Raw genomic sequence first — 21,788 nt, 5'->3', positions numbered from 1 at the left:
TGAAGGGAAGCACAGGCATCAGGGTCAAGCTAAGCTGCTCTCAGTCAGAGATCCACAGACATCTCTGAGAAGAGCTGTCTTTCACCATTTTAATTCTCAAAGTGTTTCCAAGACAACAAGAAACAGCACCAGCATTGCTACAATTCTGCATTGTCCAAGATGTTCCCAGCAGTAGCACCAACCATATGGCAAATAGGTCATCTTCAAGTATTTAAATGGCTTCAGCTCATGCTAAAAAATAAAGAAAATGTGATTTCATCTTCTCTAATAACTAGCCTGTGAAAAAACAAATGCTTCTCTGATATAAAGCACTGAAATTAAAAATCCATAATCCTCACAACACAAAGGAACATATTCTGTTTTGGAATTAATTTGTTGCTATCTTGTTGCCACTTTCCCCACTTAATTTTAGTTTTTTCCTACTTTTTTCATCCTTTGGCAAGTCACACCAAAGTGCTCAAAGACATTTAGCCATTACCAGTTTAGCCATCTGACAGTAGAAGTGCCCAAGAGAAATGCACAAGAGACTGAGTTCCACTTCTCATTTAGTCTTCCCCTGCCTCTACGAGGTGGTGAGAACAAAAGTTTCATACTTTGTTCAAAGTCAGACTGATTACATAATATGTTTTGTGAAAACCAGCTGTAGTGAAAGAGGTCATCCTTGGAGTATTTCAGAGTCTCAACATCTTTACACCATGCTGAACCCTGTTAAGATAGTATGTGAAAATCCACTACCAGTCAGACCTTCAGCATACATCTCAGCTGACCTGTGCATAGGGGTGTGAGCTAACGGTACATGACACAGTCAGTAGGATGGAAGACTGATACTACACTATTTTAATGTCACCAGGACTTCAGTATAATCATCTTTCTACTTACTGTCTATGGATCTTTGTTGCTTTATTTATAAGCTGTCACCCCAAATACTTTGATGTTAATGAGTCATCTCCCCTTGAGGCGTCTAGGCTGTGCTTTTCAGAAAGAGAAAATCAAACTTGTGAGTACTGACTGCTCCTGTCAGGTAGAAGGGAAGCTCTGGCTAATTGAAGGTGCTCATCAACTGAACAAAAAAAACTCGTCTTCTATTCTCAGATTGACACCTTTAACGTGGAGCCTTGAGATTAAGGGAGAGATATATCAAGAGAAAATGGATGACAGAGTTGTTCAGCGGGGCAGAGCCTTGCATAAATTAGTGTAACTGCGGTGACACCAGCAGTGCAGTCCCAGTGTGTTTCAGGTGAGAATACAGCCCTGAGTCACTAATTAATTGCAACACTGTGCCTAAAATATTATAGACTGAGGAATCTGTGACAGAGCTGATGCCTCTGACATCCTGTCCTGCATTCATTTCTTTAGAATCTATTCAGACAAAGTAGGCCAGTTTCTGTCCCCTTACTCCAGGACATTTGTCATAATTCCACTGAATCTATTTATATCACTGAAGCAACCTAATTATGATTGGGAAAAGAATACTGGCAGTTCTTAGTCACAAAAACGTTCATCCTAAAATGATTATATGGAGATGGTATGTATTTAGCATATCTATTTTTGGACAAGCTCTCCTAGCAAGATTGGTGGTAATTTTACAAAGGGTAAAAATGAATCAGCAGCCTCTTCCTTCAATATCTTGTGGAGCAAAAAAACCTCTCTAAAACTGAAGTGCTTTGAAAAATGCAAAATGTTGTAATTGTTGTAAATTGATATGTGCAAAGTGGAGTAATTTAAAAATCATTAGAAGTCTGCATTTTTTACGGTAAAGTACTTCAAAAAGAAATGAAGGCATAATAAAGTATATTAATATAGTTCAAGACATCTCAAATAGGTTTCAAAATTAAACATCAAAAACTGCAACTTGAAAAAATAATTAGGTGAACTCATTTCATCATAATCAGAAACTCTTCAGGTTTAAGGAATTGCAATGTATGGGTGTCAGTCATTCTCATTTACCAAGGACAAGGATGTTGACTACAGAGAGCCTGTGGTAGTGAAAATAGCCTTGAAATTTCCTCAGTACATAATGTGATGTTGTGCATTTTCTGTAGATTGCTCAGTTGCACATTGGTGCTTCCCCTTTGCTCCCTATTTTAGACAAATCTCAAGAACTTTTTAATTATACTAGAAACATCCGCCACTGTTTTGTTCGTAAGAAATTATGGACTTACTTAATTTCATCTAACTGTCCTCTTTCTGTAATTTGTGAGGAGCTTTGCCTATTACTGCTGTGCTAATTAAAAGGGTGATTGAAGTTCCTTTGCTGTACGTTGTCTAACATTGTAGAAAGACTCTTCCCTATTACTGTATATTTCATTGAAAAGAAAAAAACAATGTGTGACTAGTTTGATTTGTATCTCCTGTAGGGTTGCAAGGGTTTGCAAGAATGTATCTGGTGAGCAAGGTTTCTATTAAAAACATACTAGTTAAAGACTGGAACACTTAATATGTATCTCTGCAGAATTAAAAACCTGAGAAATTCAAGGCAGTGAAGAAGCACTCCAATAAAAATTAATTATCCTACATGTTTAAATCAGTCCACAAGGAACCAAAAATACCTGATGTTGTAATGTATTGATTCAAGTAATAGGATAAGTTGAGGGTATGAGATACACAAAGAGGAAATATGGAGTGTTTTTCAGCTAACTGCTGCTTATTTTGCAGATGCCGAAAATAATGGCCCTTTCCTTTTTCTTCCTGAAAATTAAGATTCTTAATCTATTGCTGTCTGCACCTCATTCAGCAATTAATGGAAATATTCCTCATTCCAGTGTAAGTGCAATTTAGTTGTCAGTTTTTGTAAAGCCTAGTCTAATCTACAGCAAGGTGTTACTTTTTTCACAGGGTGGAATCCACAGACTAAGTTTTGGATGCTTTTATCTCACCAACTCCTGGCTTACCCAGGAGGGAGATACCGAAATTGCTCTGGTGATGGCAAAATGGTTCTGTTTATGCTCCACTCTGGGTAGCTGACAGAGGCTTTCCTTTCTGTCTCCATGGCACTGTGCCTCTACAGGGGGTCCATCCTGTCAGGAATGTCCCTCTCACTGTGCTTTGTGCTAGGCCAGCCCCAGAAGAGTGATGTTTCTTGGGCAGCGGTGGTGCAAGGTCCTGCAGATTGCAAAACTAGTGCTCTTAACACAGAGATGCTTCATTACCTAGTACCAAAACCTGGCGAGTAAGTAGCAGGTGAGTAAACCTGGGATTTTAGTAGCAGCTCAGGTGCCAAAATGGTTCAAGGACCCTTGAATTAGGTAAGGTAAGCAAGGGGTTTAAAGGTGTATATTTGTAGTTAAATGCCTGGATCCCTCTTTTACGTCTCAACCTGACCACCAACACAGGTGTCAATCTACTGAACAGGGATTAAGAACCATGCTAAAACAACTGACAGGATATAGGATGGAAAGTTCTTTCATGAACAGTCAAGAAAATGTTAAGATGAAAATTATGACTACAGAAGACTTGCACTCCACAATAACCCTTTGTAAAAGAGTACTCTGAAGTAGAGAAGCTGTGGTAATGTTCTGCTGGTGGGTGCTGCAGTGCAGGGGGAAAAGCAGCTCAGGTGAGCAACAGAACAGAAATGACATAGGAAATCTTCCACTTCTAATTTGCTAAGCCAAATCCAAAGATGAAACTCTACAAATTATCCATACCACTGTCTTTTATAGGAGTGTTCTTGTGTTAGAGTGAGCTTCTATTACCTCACAGCTGAAAAAGCACAAATGGGAATTGCTAGAGCAAGGGTACAAAAGAGCACTAGAACAACTAGAGTTTTTGTCCTTCAGTGAATTTCAGAACATCTGTTGTGCAAAGTGTGCTGTGTCAGTCCCTAATAACCAGATATTTTTTATATTTTTGGTTGTTATGGTAAGTGTTGTACAAAATATCTTTAATTTCAACATATTTACACAGCAGAGTCTGTGAATTTTAACTTCCTCTGAAAATAGGCAATTGCTATTGGTAAAAGCCTATGAGAACTTCCCTACATACTGCATTTCTAAGGGTTTTGGTTGTGTATATTGTTGCAAGGGTTGTATCTGTAGACATATAAGGATTTCCCAGTCTCTGCCCTCCTTAAGGACATTGGCTTAAATGTGTTGACTCAAGTAATATGTTTTAAATAAAACTAAATTCATAATAATTATCCAAGAATATTTTAATGGCAATGGGGTCAAAAACTTCATGTGTGTTGTAGCTACCATGTACACTTGGGTATGTTACTCTTCAGTCCAGGAAGCCTTGGCTATTTCATAAACAGTTTGTTAAAATAGTGTCTATCACCAATAATCCAGAATTACTTTCTGACAGAGTGCAGAGAGCTGATTGTTCACATGACACAATTGTTCACATGTCATATGCTGAATTAAAAAATGCCCTGAAGAAGGGTGGCCAGCCTGGTGGCGCCTCTGCCAGCTCTGAGGAGCTGGTACCAGGCTCCACAGAAAAAATGCAAGTCATGAGCTGCACCTTTGATTTGGCAGCACTCAGGCAGATCAGCAGCTGCCAGATGCATGCTGCTATTTCTGTTTGTGCTGCTGACACAGAGGAAGTTATGGTTTATTTACTGGGAGCTGCTTTGTGTCTGCACTCACCTGCACAGGCTCAGCTATGAGCACCAGGGACATTTGCTTCCTGTGTGTGGATGGACAGTGTAGTTGGGCAGATGCTGAGTGCTGTGGAACTTGTGCTAATTGAGGCCACACTCCTTGCTTTTGTGCAAGAGCTTGTTATGCCTCACTGCAGAATTTGTCCAAGGAACTGTTTATTTGTGCTAAAATGAGAGGAAGCAAGGCCAGCTTCTTCATCTGCTTTTGATTTTGCCTGTGAACCTGAGATGTTACTTAAAAGCTGGTAATGACTTTTGATTTCTCACAATAGTTTTTCCTGTAATACAGATTGATTGTTGGGAACACACAGACCAAAGCCTTATTTTAGTTGATTCAGTGTTTCATTGAATGATAGAATGACTTGGGTTTAAAGGCACGCTCCAACTTCCCTGCTTTGAACACTGACATCTTCCACTAGGTCATGTTTCTCAGGGCCCCTTCCAACCTGGCATTGAACACTTCCAGGGATGAGGCACCCACGGCTTCTCTGGACAACCTGTGTCTGTGACTCACCACTCTCAGAGTTAAGAATGTCTTCCTAATACCTAATCTTAATCTACCTTCTTTCAGTTTAAAGCCATTTCCCTGTGCCCTATCACTGCAGCCCTTTTCCACCATTCTTCTCCCTCTTCCTTGCTCCCTTCAGGTACTGGAAGGCCACAGTTAGGTCACCCTGAAGCTTCTCCAGGCTGAACAGATTTCTCTCTGTCCATGTAGACTGGCTCTTCATTGAAAAAAATAAGATAAAAATCACATCATTTTAAAAATATTCAGTCCCAGGGCATAGATGTACATCCTGCAAATCATTATCCCCTATCCTTCTGAATACCAGCTCTGTGTGTGATTTGGGCAACAATGGCATCTCTGTCACTTGTGGGCTGCCATTGCTATTACACAGATGAAACTGAATAGATTTTCATGTAATACATTCATAAGTATATGCCAATGCCCACCTTTTCAGCATTTTGAGCTTTTTCAAAATAGGATAAGTAAAATATACGTTCATTACTGAAGTCAGCAAGTACATCCAACATTCAAAGCTCAGACCAGCACAATTTATGTGAGGGGACCCACATTCAAAGGTCATCCTACAAGCCAGTGAATTAAAGATGGTGCCTACTTGTTGGAAATAATACTTTAATAAATCATTGTTTCTTTATTGGGTATCAATAATCAAACTGAAATCAAAATGAAAAGATTTATATTCTGATCAGAGCCTGAATCAGTGTTAACAATAGTTGTTCTGTGTACCATAGAAAATTTAGTGCTTATACAGACATATCCTGATCCCCTCAGACAATCTGGTGAACTTTTGCTGCAAATAAGTGTCTCAAAATCTTTATTTTCTTTTGATGCTGTATTAGTTCAGGCTGTACCTGTGAGACAGCTATACTGAATTAACCTACTGAGCCATCTCTTTGCCTATTTCCCTTTTCCCCACAAAGCCATGGTTGTTCTTCAGGTTTCTCATCGTTATCACGGGCCTCATGCCTTCCCTGATTCTTGTGGTCTGTCACTTGCTCAACAGGTTTCCCATTTTTCCTGCACAACTGGCTTTTCAGTCCAAGGAACTGTGAATTGCATTTTCCCCCCTGTGAGTGAGCACAAAGGCATTGCTTTCATCTCTCTCATTATGGCTCATGACAGATTGTTCTGAGCTGCTTTCATACCACTCTCCTGATCAAACAAATTACCCAACAAGGTAGACATTGCACAGCACTTCCTTTTGTGGTTCTTGGGGTGTTGCAGAGTATTTCAGAGCTTGTTAGTCAAAGTCACCATTGATGACTGACTCTCACTGCTTTGCTACAAGTACAACTTGAAATGAAACAGTGAAGACAAATTATAAAACAGGACCAAATTTGACAAGGAAACTCCACATTTACTTGGACAACAGTGTTTTAAAAATGTCCTGGTCAGATTTCTGTGTGCTTTTCCTTGCCCTTGTGTCAGTTTAATCTTCCTTGCTATTAGGTTACACTTCTACTCATTTATTTTAAATGTTGCCCACACTGGCCTTGTCCAACCTGCCAACCTGTATCATCTCAAGAAAGAGACAAGTTCTGCAGCTGAAGTCTCTTATGTGGCAAGCCCAGCATAGTTGTATTCTCCTTTGCCCCAGTGCTATGGCTGGGTACATAGAGATGTTCCCAGTGCCAAATGAGGAATCCTTTTTGGTGGTATCAATTTTCAGTGCTTTGGCTGCCTGAAATGGAATATCTGTTAGTATGTTTACCATTACCAGTCCAGCTTCTTCAGGCTGTATTGATTAAATTTTTGTACTGTAAAAATACCATTTTGAACCACAGTGAAATCAATATAGTGTGAGGTTTTTTATATACATAAGTTGGATTTGGATCAGGACAAAAATCTTCATCAGATGAAAAATAAAACTGGGTGAAAAAAGTGTGATAAAAGATCTCAGAAGGGGAAAAAGTTGCTCTGTCATTTCCCCAGCCTCTGTTGTATTTGCCCTCTAGACCTTTCTGTCTGTCCACTGATTACTTTTCTACACAAGTACATTTTGTATGAAAGCAAATTGAGGCTTCCAGTTTCAAAAAGATACTTGTAAATAGATGTAACATTATCAGAAACAACCTTACAGGGCCTTTTAAGTGCAATTACATTCATACATTTTGTAATACACAGTAGTGCTAATGGCAACCTTCCTACTGGAGGCCAGAAGAGTTATTTATAGAGTACCTGATGAATCAAGAATAAGTTCAATGATATGGTGGTAGGATTATTTCCAGAAAGCAATTAAAACCACCACTGTATGGATAGTGAAACATTCTGAGTAACAAACAGTGAGGATACAGCATTTTAGTTCCAGTGGGTTTATTTTATATGTTGTGACGTGTGGTAAGAAGATAAGAAAGGTAGTTAGGTAACTGCAAGTCAAGACACCAGAAAGTTTTCTACTTAGAACTTAGAGTAGGAAGGTTTAAAGTGAAGTAATGTTTGGGGAATGAAGAAGTTTTGGGGAAGTTTTGCCTTTGGTAGATGTAGTTGATCATTGTGCAATTGTGTCTGAATTATCCCAAATAATAGTCAGGGCTGTGTGAAGTTTGGATCCCCCACCTTTATTTTCTGAAGTTACTGGCTATTGCGTAGTTCTTTTCTGCAACTCTGGTCTATCTGAGGAAGACCCAACCTTCTGAAGTGCCTTTGCCTCCTGGCAGAACAGCTCCTGAGATAATACTTAGCAAAACTTACAGTGCCTGGGCCAGATTTCAGCTGTGCTGGTTTTTTTAAAACACTAATGAGACCAAACAAAAGTTTATTTTCTGGAATCACTAATCTATTTCATGACAAAACCCAGAGATCTACTGAAGAGAAAATTGAAACAGGTTATCAGTCATGTAATCATGCAGGAAAGGGGGTACTTAATATGAATTCAAGTATCAGAAAACATCAAGAAAACACATTAAAAAAAATGGTATTTAAGGGGGCTAAGGCATGTCCATGTTTGCGTAATTCATGGAAAACTGTAAATAGTTGGAGTATGTTATGAGCCTCTCTAACATCGCTCAGAGCCAGAAATGAGGGCAGATGAAATTTAGAGTTGGACTTGTTTTCTCCTTAAGATTTTTTCCAAATAATTCTTCTTTGGCTTAACATAGCTTTATATGCATGCTACAGTCTTGCTTCGTGACATTGTCAGAAAAGATAAATATCAATAGCTGAATAAATTTAAGCATTCTAGTCTGATAGCAGACTGTAATAGAAAAGTATTTCAGACAAATGTTTCAGTTCAGGTGAGATGAATCTCACTCTTTGAGTCTTTTGTTGGGATGGGGCCACCCTGTCCCACTTCGGGCAAGGACAGAATCTTTGGAAATGACTATGAAAATTATTTTGTAAAGATATATGATAATAAATTCAATGCAATAGTTTTGCAGAAAGAGTTGCTTTGAATTTATTCACCGAACTATAGCACATTGTTCTGGTATTGTGAGGTGACCTTTAATATATTTCAGTGTCAGATATTAGTATGCAATGCATGAAGAGAAGGATAAGGAATGTTGCATCAAGATAAATTTAGATTGAAAGCATATTTGTCTGTGAAGATGGTCTGATAGTGGTATGAATTGTCTGTCATAGTATAGTCCTCTTCTCTGTTGCTGGGAGCTTTTCAGGGATGCCAGGTATGATTTAACTTGAAACAATAGTAGATGATCCTTTGCAGGTCTGTTCTTTATAAATTTATGTTAAAATAGATTAGTCATTTGGAGATGATCTATCATATTGATTTATTTCTGATTGTACTAAATTTCGTATTAAGTTCTGTGGCTAGTTCCCATCACATGTTCCTCAGTGGTGCAGAGGATAGGGAAGAGACAGGCAGTGCAGCATTGCTGCCTCTCCACAAAGGAACCTGATTTCAGTTTTCCAAAGGGAACATGCTCACAAAACCTGGCAGCTGAAAAGAGAAGGACTCTTTAGCATTAATGTTTTGAAGAAATTTGCAAATCCTTTTGATTTGCATCTCAAGCTTGAAGAGCAGGCGGCACTGGACACTGGTATAACAGATGTAGTACTGCTGTGTTGCCCCTAAAACTGTTGTGTTGCCCTTGACTCATCATAGATCACAGTATGGCTTGGGTTAGATGGGATCTTAAAGTTCTACCCTGCCATGGGCAAAGACATCTTCTCCAAGCCCCATCCAACCTGGCCTTGAACACTTCCAAGGATGGTTTATTGGCATAGCTGTGGATGACTAAGAATGTAAAAAATTACACACCTAACTAACATACTGTGACACTGCTGGAAAAGCCAAGATCAGATGCAGTTAACATCCAGATTGCCAAGGAAGCTTATGTAAATTGGTAAATAAGATAAGCTGTACCATAAAAATATCATCTTCTCTATACTATGTATAACTTGATGTCTGCATGAAACCTTTACAGTTTACATGCACTCCTCCGTGACATTCTTTAAGGGGAGCAAATTTCCATTAGATTTTACAGAAAAAAAAAAGCTCAAATGCTTTTGAAACTCCTAAAACTTTACATTTTTGAACTTTTTTGTGGTGTAAAAAATTATATTAATAAAGTCAGTTGCTGAAAATGAAAGCTAAGAGAGAATTGTCTCCAGGACACAGCAGGAAGGTAATTTAAAAAGCTCAGGAACATTGTTGAAATTATCACGCAAACTTATTAAATGCAATGTATATTTAAATTGAAAAAACTTCTTTATTAGGTCTAGATAGGTGATTTTTTTGCTGCCTCTGGCAGTTAAGGTTATTGGGTGAGAGTCAGGGTAGATTAATTTCTAATCTTTATGGAAAGCCACATATTAAAAAATGGATAGCAAAATTATTAATATAATACTGAAAGTTTAGACTATCTGTAGAACAAGACTCACGACCATAAACAAAAGTAGAATGAATGTTTCATAGTATTTGGCCACTTTTGTTTACATATAGTTTTGTATTCTTAGCCTGATTTTCTAGGAGTTATTTCTGACACATGTTGAACTAACATTAAAGTCTTCCCTTATCATTACAAATTATAAAATATTTAGCTTTAATTTTCCTTTTCATAACACATAAGGAGGAACTTATTATAAAACACATTTGAAAGAACTCATTGTTGACTTAGGTAATTAAAATGAAGAGTGTGGAGTGAAATTTTAATGCTTTTTAGATTAGCTCAGGAATAATCAACTATTTGTCTCCTCAAGAATATGTACAAATAATGGTTCACAGCTCACATTTGCCTTTTTCCAAGAAATTAATGAGCATTCAGATTTAAGGACATGTCAGTAAAAATTCTAGACCGAGTTGAACATTTTTTAAGTCTCTTCTACATTAATTAGTGTGAGTCTAAGGACTCAGAATTTTATATTTGATGCAAACTGTGTTTGATGAAAGTCTGAGGGAAGCTGTTGGGGTCGATTGAGGCCAGCCTCTGGCACTCTGCCAGCACAATGCTCACAGTGACTCTGCATGGCTGGGCTCTCTTCAAGAACAAAATTAACTTTCCAGGCCTACATTTAGAGAACCTTGTTTGGATTTCAAAGTGTACAGGTACAAAAACTGACACATGGCCATGAATTACTGTGAATTTGGGTGACTCGGTTTCCTGGGATCCCTGAAAATTCACATATACTGAGGAGTGGGTCTCAGCCACAGACCAGCCTGCAACCCAGCTTGCTGCACAAGGTCTGCCAGAGCTCAGGCAGGCAGGTGTATATCCCACTAAACCGTGACACAAAGGACTGGCAGGGAGGAGGTGGGTTTATGTAAGCCTACAAGCCTAAACACCAACATGGTCAAGGAATTGTGAGCATGCCACTGCACATTTTAAGAATGAGTGGCAATTAATGGAACAGCACAAGTAAAGGCTTGTGATGTAATATCCCTGAGTCAACTAATCCAAATTGTACCTGTTGTCACCTGCCTCCCTTGTTACCTTACATAAGTCATCTCTTCACTCTTGTCTTTTGCAGTCAGATAATGGCACAGCTTATGGCTCCTCAGCAGGACAGTCTCTGTCCAGGCTGGGATTTGCATCTTTTCCCTCATCCGGCCTGTATTGCTGCTTTGATCTCTCCTTGGGCTGATTTAGCTCAGCTAGCTGTCAGGTATTAACCCAAGAAAATAAACTGAATAATTACCTGGCAGTTCCATGATCTGAATCATCTCACCAGTTTCACATGCTAGGCAGAGATCACAGAGCCAGGAGATGGATGAAGAGGAGTGGAATAGCTGTTTCAATCCGAGAAGACATTTTTGTCTGTCTCAACTGCTGCACTGACCCACAGCTCAAAGGCTTTCTGCACTGTGCTGGCTCTGCTGCATTTTGTGGTGCTTCTATGTTCTGTAGGACCAACTGCTTTGGAAGGAGGAAGATGCTCCAGTGAACTGAACAGTCACACCGTATATGACTTGCTGTCCAACTTCACTTCTGTGTGAATTTTTACCTCATCATCTTTATTTATTTACCTAGTTAAAATTACTGTATAATTTCCCATTGCAGTTGGTCCCTGGGCACTCACTGGAGTATCTAAATTTGTCCAGTCTCTGGGAGAGACCCTCAATACAAACACAAATGCTAATGTGGCTCCTTGTTACACAGAGATTTCTGGGTTTGTTTATCTGCAGGAGGAGTTAAGAAATAGTTTTGCATTTAAAAACAGGACAACCTGAACTGATAATTCTTTTTTTTGATCTTAGTTGTTTGAATGAGCTGTGGATTAAAGCTGCATGTTCTACCACAGCATTAATAAGATGACGTTAGGCTTGATTTCCCTTGCTTTACATGAGAAGTCTGTGGAGAATCTTGGATTTGCTTGGCAAAAGAATACATTATCATGATAAACAGCATTCCTGAAGCCTTATGAAATCACCAAAAAGAATGTAAGTCTTAAGGTTGCCTCAGTGACAACGAAGTGTGAATTGGCTGAACTTCAGGTCAGCTAGGGTGGCTGAGGAAAGTGTTTGGTCCAGACTAAGCAACTTCATTTCATTACATCTGGTGCTTACAAAATTTGGTTTGGTTTTCATTAAAGGACATTTAGACTTTTTATTTTGGGGGAAAAACTCATTTTTAGAAGGAAATGCAAGAACGAGGTAAGTTAATTTCAAGTATGATCTTATGCTGGAAAATAGAACAAAAAAAAAAGAAGCCTTATGAGTGAAGACTATATGGACTGACCTAGGATATTTTTTCATAAGATAGGTAATGTAGTATCTCCACTTTATTAAAGATTAAGAACTTAAGTTGTGTTTAAACATTTTATTCAATGTGTAGGGAAAACAGTGGAAAAACTTTCTAACATTTTAAGGTCTGTTTAATTTTTTTGTTTTAAAAGGGGAACTTGTGCAAGATCTAGCTCTGTCCCTGTGGTAGGAATATGCCTACATTGCCTTCAGCTCCATGCTGTTATTTCTTTTGCTTGGAAGATGAGTTTGTCATGATCAGATTCTGCGGGCTAGACAGACATGAGATGCAGCCATGCATGCCATGTGTGGGAATATGTTCAAGGTTTTCCACAACTGGTTCTTTGGTCTGTTTACAGATAGAGAAGTGGCAGGATCTGCTAGCACTGCTGACAGGGTCAGAAGCTCTATGGATGGCTTTGTTTCCTCACTTCAATCATTGCACTTCAGTATTTCAATGCCTACAATCTTCCCTGAAGGTTTGAAGTCAGATGAACTAAGCCAGGCCCACAACTGTAAAAATCAGTGTAGTAGAATGTCAATCCAGAGGGTCAAAAAGGCCATCAGTTCCACTTACCTCATAATATTGTAAACTACAAAATATTTCTTAATATTCTCTTAACAATTTTTGCCACTTGAAGTAAATTATCAAAAGCTGTAATTATAATGAGCTAGACAGAGATCAGGGAAGATCAAACACATCCCTCCAGCAGCCTAAATTCTTGAGAGTATTTTCTAGATTTAATTCTCAGGAGTATTCTCTTGGGCCAATGCCCAAGCTGGAAAGGTTCAAATAAAACCAGTGATCCACTGCCAGTCTTCTTGGGGGTGATGCTTTTGTGACCTGGTGGGATCAATTTTCTTCCTAAACATAGGAGGAAGTATTTAGACAGCTTCAGTACCAGTGGAATAAGAAAGCAAGTCCTCCTATAGTCCTCCAAGCGATCTCCTAGGCTTCCAAGGAAAAAACAAGTAACAAAACAAAAGAGCCAAGACAAATTATGCAGCAAGGGGGAAGAAATGCTTTCCAGTACCTGCAGGCAGGCAGTCCAAAGCATGAAGCGGTAGATTAGCATATGATCAGCAGGCAGCAATCAAGACTTTCTAAGAAATAATGCCCCAGACTCAGCACGATTTTTCATTTGAATATAACAGAGCAGTCTCTTTCCTTATCTTACGTATTGCTTTTCAGGAATATCATAGAATCATATCATCAGATAATTATTTTTATCTTGTACTCCAGTATAACACAACTCCCTGTCCAAGTAGCAAAGTTAGTTATTTTTTATATAGCTGATTTTGACTTCCTAAGGACAGTACTTTGCAGTTGCTTTTACTGGATTTTGTGTGATATTCTATACCATGCCTTCTGCTTCTGAATTTGAGTTGGACAATGCTCTTGCAGTTTGTCACTCACCCATCCCTTTGATTGTGCACTGTTCTGTCACCCTGGCTATTAACAGAAATAGAGGCTAAGTTCTCACTCAAGACAGAGCTCAGCAAGTCTTTGATGTCACTGTGCTGTTCAAGTTCTGTGCTGCTTTTTTCTTTTGTTAAAATGATTGGAAGATAAGATTTCAATTTAAACTTTAAAAACTTTCCTTGGTATGTAAGTGACAACATTTGTCACTACAAATGCTTTTAAGGATGTTTATATACAATAGTTCCAAGATCTAAATGATCTTTGTTTAAAATCTGTCAGGGGAAAAATCCTGCCACAACTAAATATGTAGCACTGACATTTGAAATCAGAGCAGAGTGTTTGGCGTATACTTTAAGTGCTATCAGCTGCTTTCCGAGAGGAAGGAGACATTTCTGTAGCAGGTTAATTGTGGGATAACAAGCAAATACTGTGTCTTTACAATAATTATTTTAAATAAATTCGAGCTATATGGAACCTTTCTATAATGAAACCATTATTTTCACAGAACAACTTTAGTATACGTGGAAGTAGAATTGGTGATGTATTGAAACAATTAATTTCATGATCAGGGCTGTTCTACAGTTCCTAGGTACAGAAATTCTTCCAAGGGCAATGAAGGAGGTATTACTTGAAACAGCTTTCCTGGTTTCTTAGCAGGTCATGACCTTCTCATGAAGGTCAGGAAGGAAAAAAAGGTCTGAATCCTCAAAAGCCATTTTAGAACTAGGGGATCTGAATGGCCTGTAGGTCATGTATTGTTGCACGCTGCTGTCAGAGTGAGGTGCTTGCCTCGGTCTCTTACCTCCTTTCTGGTGGCTCTCTGTACTGCAAGTGAAGACCATTTTGTCATCACTACAATCATTTGAATATCTAAAAGATTGGTTTGCTTATATGTATTTTATGTGCCACTCTGTCCTTTAATTCAGCTCAAAATATTTGAGTTTGTAAGAGTTTCTAGAATTGAGTCTCAGAAGAATTAGTCAAAAGATTTGGACTTTTTAATGACGTTGTTTGTCTGGTTCAGACCTATTGCTCTAACCTCTGCAAAGCCATCATTTGTAGTCCCCACCGCAAACAAATAAATGATCTGACAAGTAACTGCTAAAGAAGGAGGCAGCCAGATTGCTTAATGTCTGTACTGAATTATAAAATCCCATGTTTGATCCAGCTGATGAATGATATTTATACAGAAATGAATTAGTCTTTGTTTCACTTTAGAAGACAGGTGTCTGCTAGGGAGGGCAGGAGCCTCCCTTGGAATGAAAATGTAGACCCCTCCCCTCCCTCCAAATTATTATAATTTTGAAATCAGGGGGCTTTCAGGCAGAGATCTGGGGATAGGAATAACAGTTCTTTACTAGTATGTATAACAAGGCAAACAACCAACAATAACTACAGCATTAGCAACAAAACAGAACCAGGGACCCCGGGACAGCTTTCTCGGCCGAGACAGGAAGGGATGGAGGAGAGGCTTTGTTTCACAAACCCCCTCGGGCAGTCAGTCCCGGTGCTCCTGCAGGGCTCTGAGGAACACCCAGCTGGAACAGCAGGGATGAGCTGAGATCCTGGGCTGGTGGATGAGGTGTATCAGCAGCTCCGTGGCGGTGGCTGACACTGCCACACGTCCCGGCAGGACAGGGGGTGCGAGGCCACCAACGAAGAGGGAAGAAGGAGAGGAAGAAGCAGCAGCAGCTCTGTCTGGGTGATGGCGAATTCCCTTCTCCGAAAGGCAACAGCTCCGAGAGAGTGTCTTGCTCTCAAGCCCAAGAAGCCACCCAGCCCCCAGCTGCCCCTGCCCTTCCCCTCCCCTGCCCCTCTTCCCCCCTGGGCCCAGACAAACTCTTTGTGCTTCTCAAACACCCAACAAGTGCCATCAATCAGGTGTCCCCACAACTAACGGGTAAAAATTCCATAGGTGAGGAGGAACAAAAGGAAGGACACCCAACCAAACCCCAACAGTCTTGATGCAAATTCATACACATGGTGTACTTTTGTTTTTCTGTGCAGAGCTGTGTACCCTGGACTGTGGCAGCCACGGGGTCTGCTCCAGAGGGATATGCCAATGTGAAGAGGGCTGGGTGGGTCCCACCTGCGAAGAACGGACCTGCCATTCCCACTGTGCCGAGCACGGGCAGTGCAAGGACGGGAAGTGTGAGTGCAGCCCCGGATGGGAAGGGGACCACTGCACCATTGGTAAGGGGGTTTTGTATCTCAAGAAACGAAATACATAAAATCTTAATCCAGTCCTACGCAGATCGCCATCATTCTGATCATCTGTTCTGATTGAAATCTGTTTGGGAAAACAGAGACTCAGAATCCAGACAGGTGTAAAAAAGGTGCCTCTGCACGCTGTCCCACAGAATAGTAACTTGGCACAGCTTTCTTTATAGAGGAAATAACATTAATTAATTAAAAAAAAAAAAAAAAAATACAGAAAGGAAAGCTCAGTCCTAACATATCTTTGGGATGTGTTCATGTGTGAATTTTGTAGTCAGGAAGGAAAAAAAAAAGTTTAAAAAATAGAAGGTGTGAGGAGACAAAGCTATTATTTACCTTATGTAATTGTTGCATTAAATCTCTTGCCTTTCTGTCTGAGAATTTATATGTTTTGCTTACTGCTAATGGTATTTTTCCTAGAGCTGACTTCTAACAATATTCCTAATGAGGTAAAGCTTTCAGATCTTTTTAGAAGTCAAGATAATTCATTCCCTGGCTCTAGAATTCACTAAATCAGATTTGCTAAATTAAGAATTAGGTTTGTGATGGAGGAACAGCCTAATTTTCTGAAGATTGTTTAGAGGAAATCCACAGAAGGACCAAAACACTTAAAAAGACAAGAAGACCTACTGTTCACATTGTAGACAGTACCAGGTGTGGCCCCAGCACACTTGTCATCACATTGAGGACGGTCACAAACACAGTGTTCTTGGTCACAGCAGCAGGAATAGATCTGCCTGCAGGAAGAGGGAGACATTTTATATCTAATCCCCAGGTGTCAAGCCATAAGCAAATATACATTTGGTTTCATGTGGTACAGAAGTTTGACCCATCTCAGTTTTGTTCTTTTCTTTTTTAAGCTCACTACTTAGATGCTGTTCAAGGTAAGTTTTTCATATCAGCATTCCAAAACAAAATAATAAAAATATACAAAAGTTTTGGGAATGGAATATTTTCTGTTACCCATTTTGTTCAAGTTTCTGTTCTGCTAGGTTCCCAGAATAGATGACATATTTGTTTATGGAGGTATATATAGATATATATGCACATACAGAGAGAGATTTACAGCAGAAACTGCAGTTTTTAATAAGTAATGTGCTCAACTCATTTTGAAAGTTGTAGCAGTGTAAGCATGTTTTACAGGGCCATCTGATGTGCTGTGTTAGGCAAATCCATTATTTGCTCTTGTTTACCATCCAAAGTAATGCCAGAGCTGAGCACTTGCTAAAAAGCTTGTCTTGATACTGTCTCCCATGAGAAGTAAAAAAAATACTCTTTTGTCATTTATGCTTGAAGTAAGTTTTGCTAGAGAAGTACTCTTGCTTTCTAAAGCTGTCTGTGCCAGATGTGATCTAGTTCTCTTCAAATCATTTGATACAAGAGTTAAATTTGATGTTGCTTTGTGTCTGGTGCTGTTCATTTGATTCCCGTGCCTTGCCGCAGGTCATGCTCATTCATGTCAGTGCAAGAACCTTCCCCCAGTGGGACAGCAGTCCCTCTGCCTGGCCCACACTGAGCAGAGCAGTGATGCACAGCCCCTTCCAAAAGTGCTGCTCACTGAAATACCAAACTCACCATTACTTCAGAAAGAGCTCAGTGCTTATTTTCTGTTTCTTACTTTATTTCTTTGGAATTAGATAATAATAAAAGCACATAAGCATTCATTTTATTGCATTTATAGACTTTGAGGGTAACCATACACAGTAGCAAAATACAATCATGTACAGAAATCAGTTAACTCAGCAGAGTGATTGAAAGTGGAAAGACACTAACATTACCCAAAAGAGCTCTCACGTTTCCCTTTCCCCCAACTCGCTGAAGGAGGCTTTTATAGTATATTTCGTTTTTGCCAAGTTCATGTTGTTTTGGAGTAGCATCTCCTATAACTCAGTGTGAGATAAGGGTGCCACCCATCTCCAGTTTTTCAGAGCAAGAGAGTCAGACTCTCTGATCCCTCTGTTTTGCAGATGTGATTGATAAAGTGTGCCAAGGGTGAGAGGAGGGAGATTGTGGGTCTCATGTAAAGTTACCAGAAAATGTGCTACATGTGGGGCTGTGAATCGCAGCCTGGCAGACCAGGCTCTCCAACTGGCTCCTCCAAAGTCCATTTGGAGCATCTTGGGGCTGGCAGGCACTGATTCTTTCCTCATCAAAAAAACCCTCTCTCTGATAATGCCTGTGTTGGTGATCAGTATCAGGTGCTCAGGAGCTTTCAGACTCTGTATATGTCCATGGTGGCAAAAAGTAAGGAGCCATCTTAGATTTGATGGCGCTCACTCTGTTAAACTTACTGCCAAGCTTTATCCATTGTCCTTTGGCTCTGTGTGTGACAAATGTCTGAGCTGGCAATGCACTATGCAAGCAGATGGACATGAGTGTACATCCAAGAGACCATTCCTCTCTCACTCTTACAGGCAAGAAATGTAGATGTGAATTTCCAAGTTACTATTGATTCAGAGCTTGCAAGTATATAATCAAGAGGATGCTACAGTCCTTGGTCCAGTTTTGATCTAGAATCAGTGCCATCAAAGGGCATGTGTTGGTTCTGTTGGAATCAGCTATAAGGGAAGAAAGTGGAACAGGAAGGCAATGCTCCCTCAACTGCCGTCTGTGGAAAGTGTATGCTGTAGCATAAATCAAATTGGCTTTTTCTCAGTCAGATGAGCATTTATGAACAGAATAAAAAGGTCACTTCCACTCCCTGAAATGTGTAGGATTATGTCCACAGATGCCATTTTGTCATTTAGACAATATTTTCTATGTGTATCTTTGATATAAATTTTGATTATGTGTGTGATATTGTTAGTGAACAACAGTTTATTTTTCGATAGAGAAAGAGATGGACATGACTTTAGAACTTTATAGCATGACTTTGCTCACTTTTTTCCTGTGCACAAAATATTAAACACTGAAAAAAATCCTCATTCCTCACTGAGAAACTACTTTTGGGCAAGCAAAGGGAAGGACCAAGTTGGGGATTTTTCCATATTCAGCCAGAAATGTAAGTGGCTTCCAAGCTGTGATCATTTAAAGGCAGCAAGTATAGTACTAGAAGTAGGAATGTTAATGAATAATTGCAACTGCAAAATAAGAGGAAATACCCCTTCATGAAAGCCTTTTTTTTTTTTACACCTTCTATTTTAGATGGTTGCCCAGGTCTCTGTTATGGAAATGGGAGGTGCACTCTTGATCAGAATGGGTGGCACTGTGTTTGTCAAGTGGGCTGGAGTGGCTCGGGATGTAACATTGTCATGGAAATGGTGTGTGCAGATAACCTGGACAATGATGGAGGTATGATACATAATTCATGTGTCTCTGTTTATCTCTCACATCCTTGACTGTCATTTAAATCCACAGTTTTGGTGTGTGCTTTCCTTTTTATCACAAAATGTCAATGTTTGTCTGTTTGCTCAAGACAGTTGTTCCACTGACTTCATCTGAAGCAGCAGAGTGAGGGAACAGACCCTTGTGCTGGATGCTACTGAAGGCAGAAAGTATCTGTGGCCATATCTACAATCCCAGTACTTGTTTTTTTCTCATAAAAAGCAAAACACAACAAAAGTGTAATAAGTAATTTCTTGTATCTCCTTTCCACTCTTCCTCATGATCCTGTCAGTCTTTGAGAAAAAAACAGCCAAGAAATACCCAAATGAAAAAAAAACCCTCTGTGCCTGTCAAAATGCATCCAGTTAGTCTTCTATTATTATTAATTCAATACATTTGCAAGCATAAAGTGCACATTTACAGTTGCTTTTAAAATTAGTCTCTCTTTTAATATTTCTACTGAGACACAGCACAGTTCTTGCAATTATCTGGACCTACTTTTGAAGGACTGTTGAGGAAACTAGTATAGAAATTGGGCAGAAGAGATTTTGGAAAGTACCATAAACAGAGCCCTGTACTGAAATAATCATTTGCTCCTTTCTATCAGTTGAACAAGGGCATTTGGCACTAGGTGCTCCTCACCTCAGTCCTGTATGATCTTGATTTCGTTCTAAGGTTGCATTAGTTTTAGGTTTGCTGGGTAAAACACTGTTCTTTCATACATAAGTCTCTGCTTCTTTTCCAATAGCTTGTTCTAATATATGAGTTCGAGCATTTTTTTTTTTAAGAAAAAACATTCAGCTCTATTTCAAACTTGCCATTGGGAGAGAAGCCACAATATTCCTGACTGGTTGCTCTCAGAGTTAATTATTTTTCCTATCTCTTTTAGGAATACTCATTTACTGAACAGTCAAGGACTATTGCTTTTCTCTCCTTCACCTACCTCCAGCCTTTACTGTGTGCTTGTACCATCCTCAGAGCTGTGCAGCTTTCTTATTCAGAGAAGGGATTCAAGGCTGGGTTGGATGAGGCTTTGAGAAACCTGGTCTAGTGCAAGATGTCCCTCTGCCACCTCACAGCAGAGGTTTGGAACAAAGTGATCTTTAAGGTCCCTTCCAACCCATGCACTTCTATGCTTTATGATCAGCCCCAAATATGGTTAATTTTTTTTTCCTTAGATTTTATACTGAGATGTATTAAAATACATATTGTCTTATTGTGTCACACCTAAAGAGTGTATCATTGTCCTGGATGAGATCTTATACTTGACTGTAGGGGAAAACCTTGCTATGATAATTGTCTGTTTTCTTCTAGGTTATTGATAAATTAAAGTTGATGTAGGTCCAAGAACTGAGGTCACTGTGGGACCTCAATAGAAACATTCTGACTCAGTGATGATTCCTCATTTACAGATATATTTTGAGACCTTCTGATTTTATATCCTGTGGGCTCTAAGACCCTGCTGTCCTTTGGCAAAGGCTTCCTCATTTTTGAACCTTATTCAAAATCACCTTATTCCTCTCATATCCTTCCTTTTCCTCCTTATTTCCAGGAGGTCCAAGAATCCTGTCTCTGCCCACTGTCTTTGCTCTCCTGCACTAGTGTGTGTCCCTGTCACACAAGGTCCCACAGCTGGCATCCCTGCACCCCTGTGCTCTCCCATCTGTCGCTGCTCTCCCCCGCTGTCCAAGCCACTGACTCACCCGCCTGCTCTCTTAAATCTGCCCACTAAAACCCTGTTTAGTCTGTAATGTATGGAAGGCATTTTCTGATACACTCTGTGAACTGGTTCTGTATAAACTGCCCTGTACTGTGATTTTGGGTGCTTTATATGCTGCAATAACAGCAAGTTATTGGAAGAGTTGGCACTTTTAACTCTAAATCTCCTTGAATTTGTCAGTTTAAAGCAGACACTTCACATCATTTCACTGCAGGTTTCAAAAACAATTTTCTTTTCCCTTTTTAATGGCAACATAACACAGACTAGGACAGCTCTGTTGACATTAAAATTAGAGATATGTGCAGAGAGGAATATTTAATTAATCTGACTACTACAGATGGGCTAAATGTAATTAAGTTTTCTTCACAATCAATTTCATATAAGAAAAGAAAATTATATCTACATATTACAGCCACTTCTCTTTATATATATATGTATATGAAGTTCATAGGACCTGATTTGGCATAAGTATAAATTACAAACATTCCCCTAAAGTCATTGGAGTTACACCACTATTAGATGAATATGAAATCAGAAGCTGTGTGTTGCAGAGTTTGTATACCAACACAACAGGAAAATCAGGAATTGGGAAGGAGGCATGACATTAACTCTTAAGGCCTGTTTGCTGGGACGTTGAGCCTTAGACTATGAGAATATTATGGTGGGATAGCAAGTTTCCATCCATCAAGCTACACAGCTGGAGTAGGTCCATCAGGATGGAAGTTATTAGCATTTTCACCTGCAGCTGAGGTGAGTTAAGAGGTTGCACTCAGGTAGTTAAAGAAACACAGATGACAGGTGGTAACTTCTTAAAGCCTTAGGATGTGATCATGGTCA

General features: G+C 39.4%; 1 protein-coding gene across 6 annotated transcripts in view; it reads left to right on the top strand.

Annotated features, from left to right (window-relative positions):
* Positions 1-21,788, top strand: part of TENM1 (teneurin transmembrane protein 1) — a 313,634-nt gene that overhangs the window by 197,276 nt on the left and 94,570 nt on the right. For all 6 annotated transcript variants that reach the window (XM_014258759.2, XM_088062503.1, XM_088062504.1 and 3 more), the window contains 2 exons: positions 15,698-15,883; positions 19,052-19,198. In XM_014258759.2, the coding sequence (XP_014114234.1) occupies positions 15,698-15,883; positions 19,052-19,198 (333 nt within the window). The remainder of the gene's footprint in view (positions 1-15,697; positions 15,884-19,051; positions 19,199-21,788) is intronic.

Source organism: Pseudopodoces humilis, chromosome 15 (assembly GCF_049639895.1).
Source record: "Pseudopodoces humilis isolate 2021_Gansu_Grassland_sample_001 chromosome 15, ASM4963989v1, whole genome shotgun sequence".
In the NCBI taxonomy this organism is placed as follows: Eukaryota; Metazoa; Chordata; class Aves; order Passeriformes; family Paridae; genus Pseudopodoces; species Pseudopodoces humilis.
Note: the sequence above shows the minus strand (reverse complement) of the source record. Positions and strands in the feature narration are given on the sequence as shown.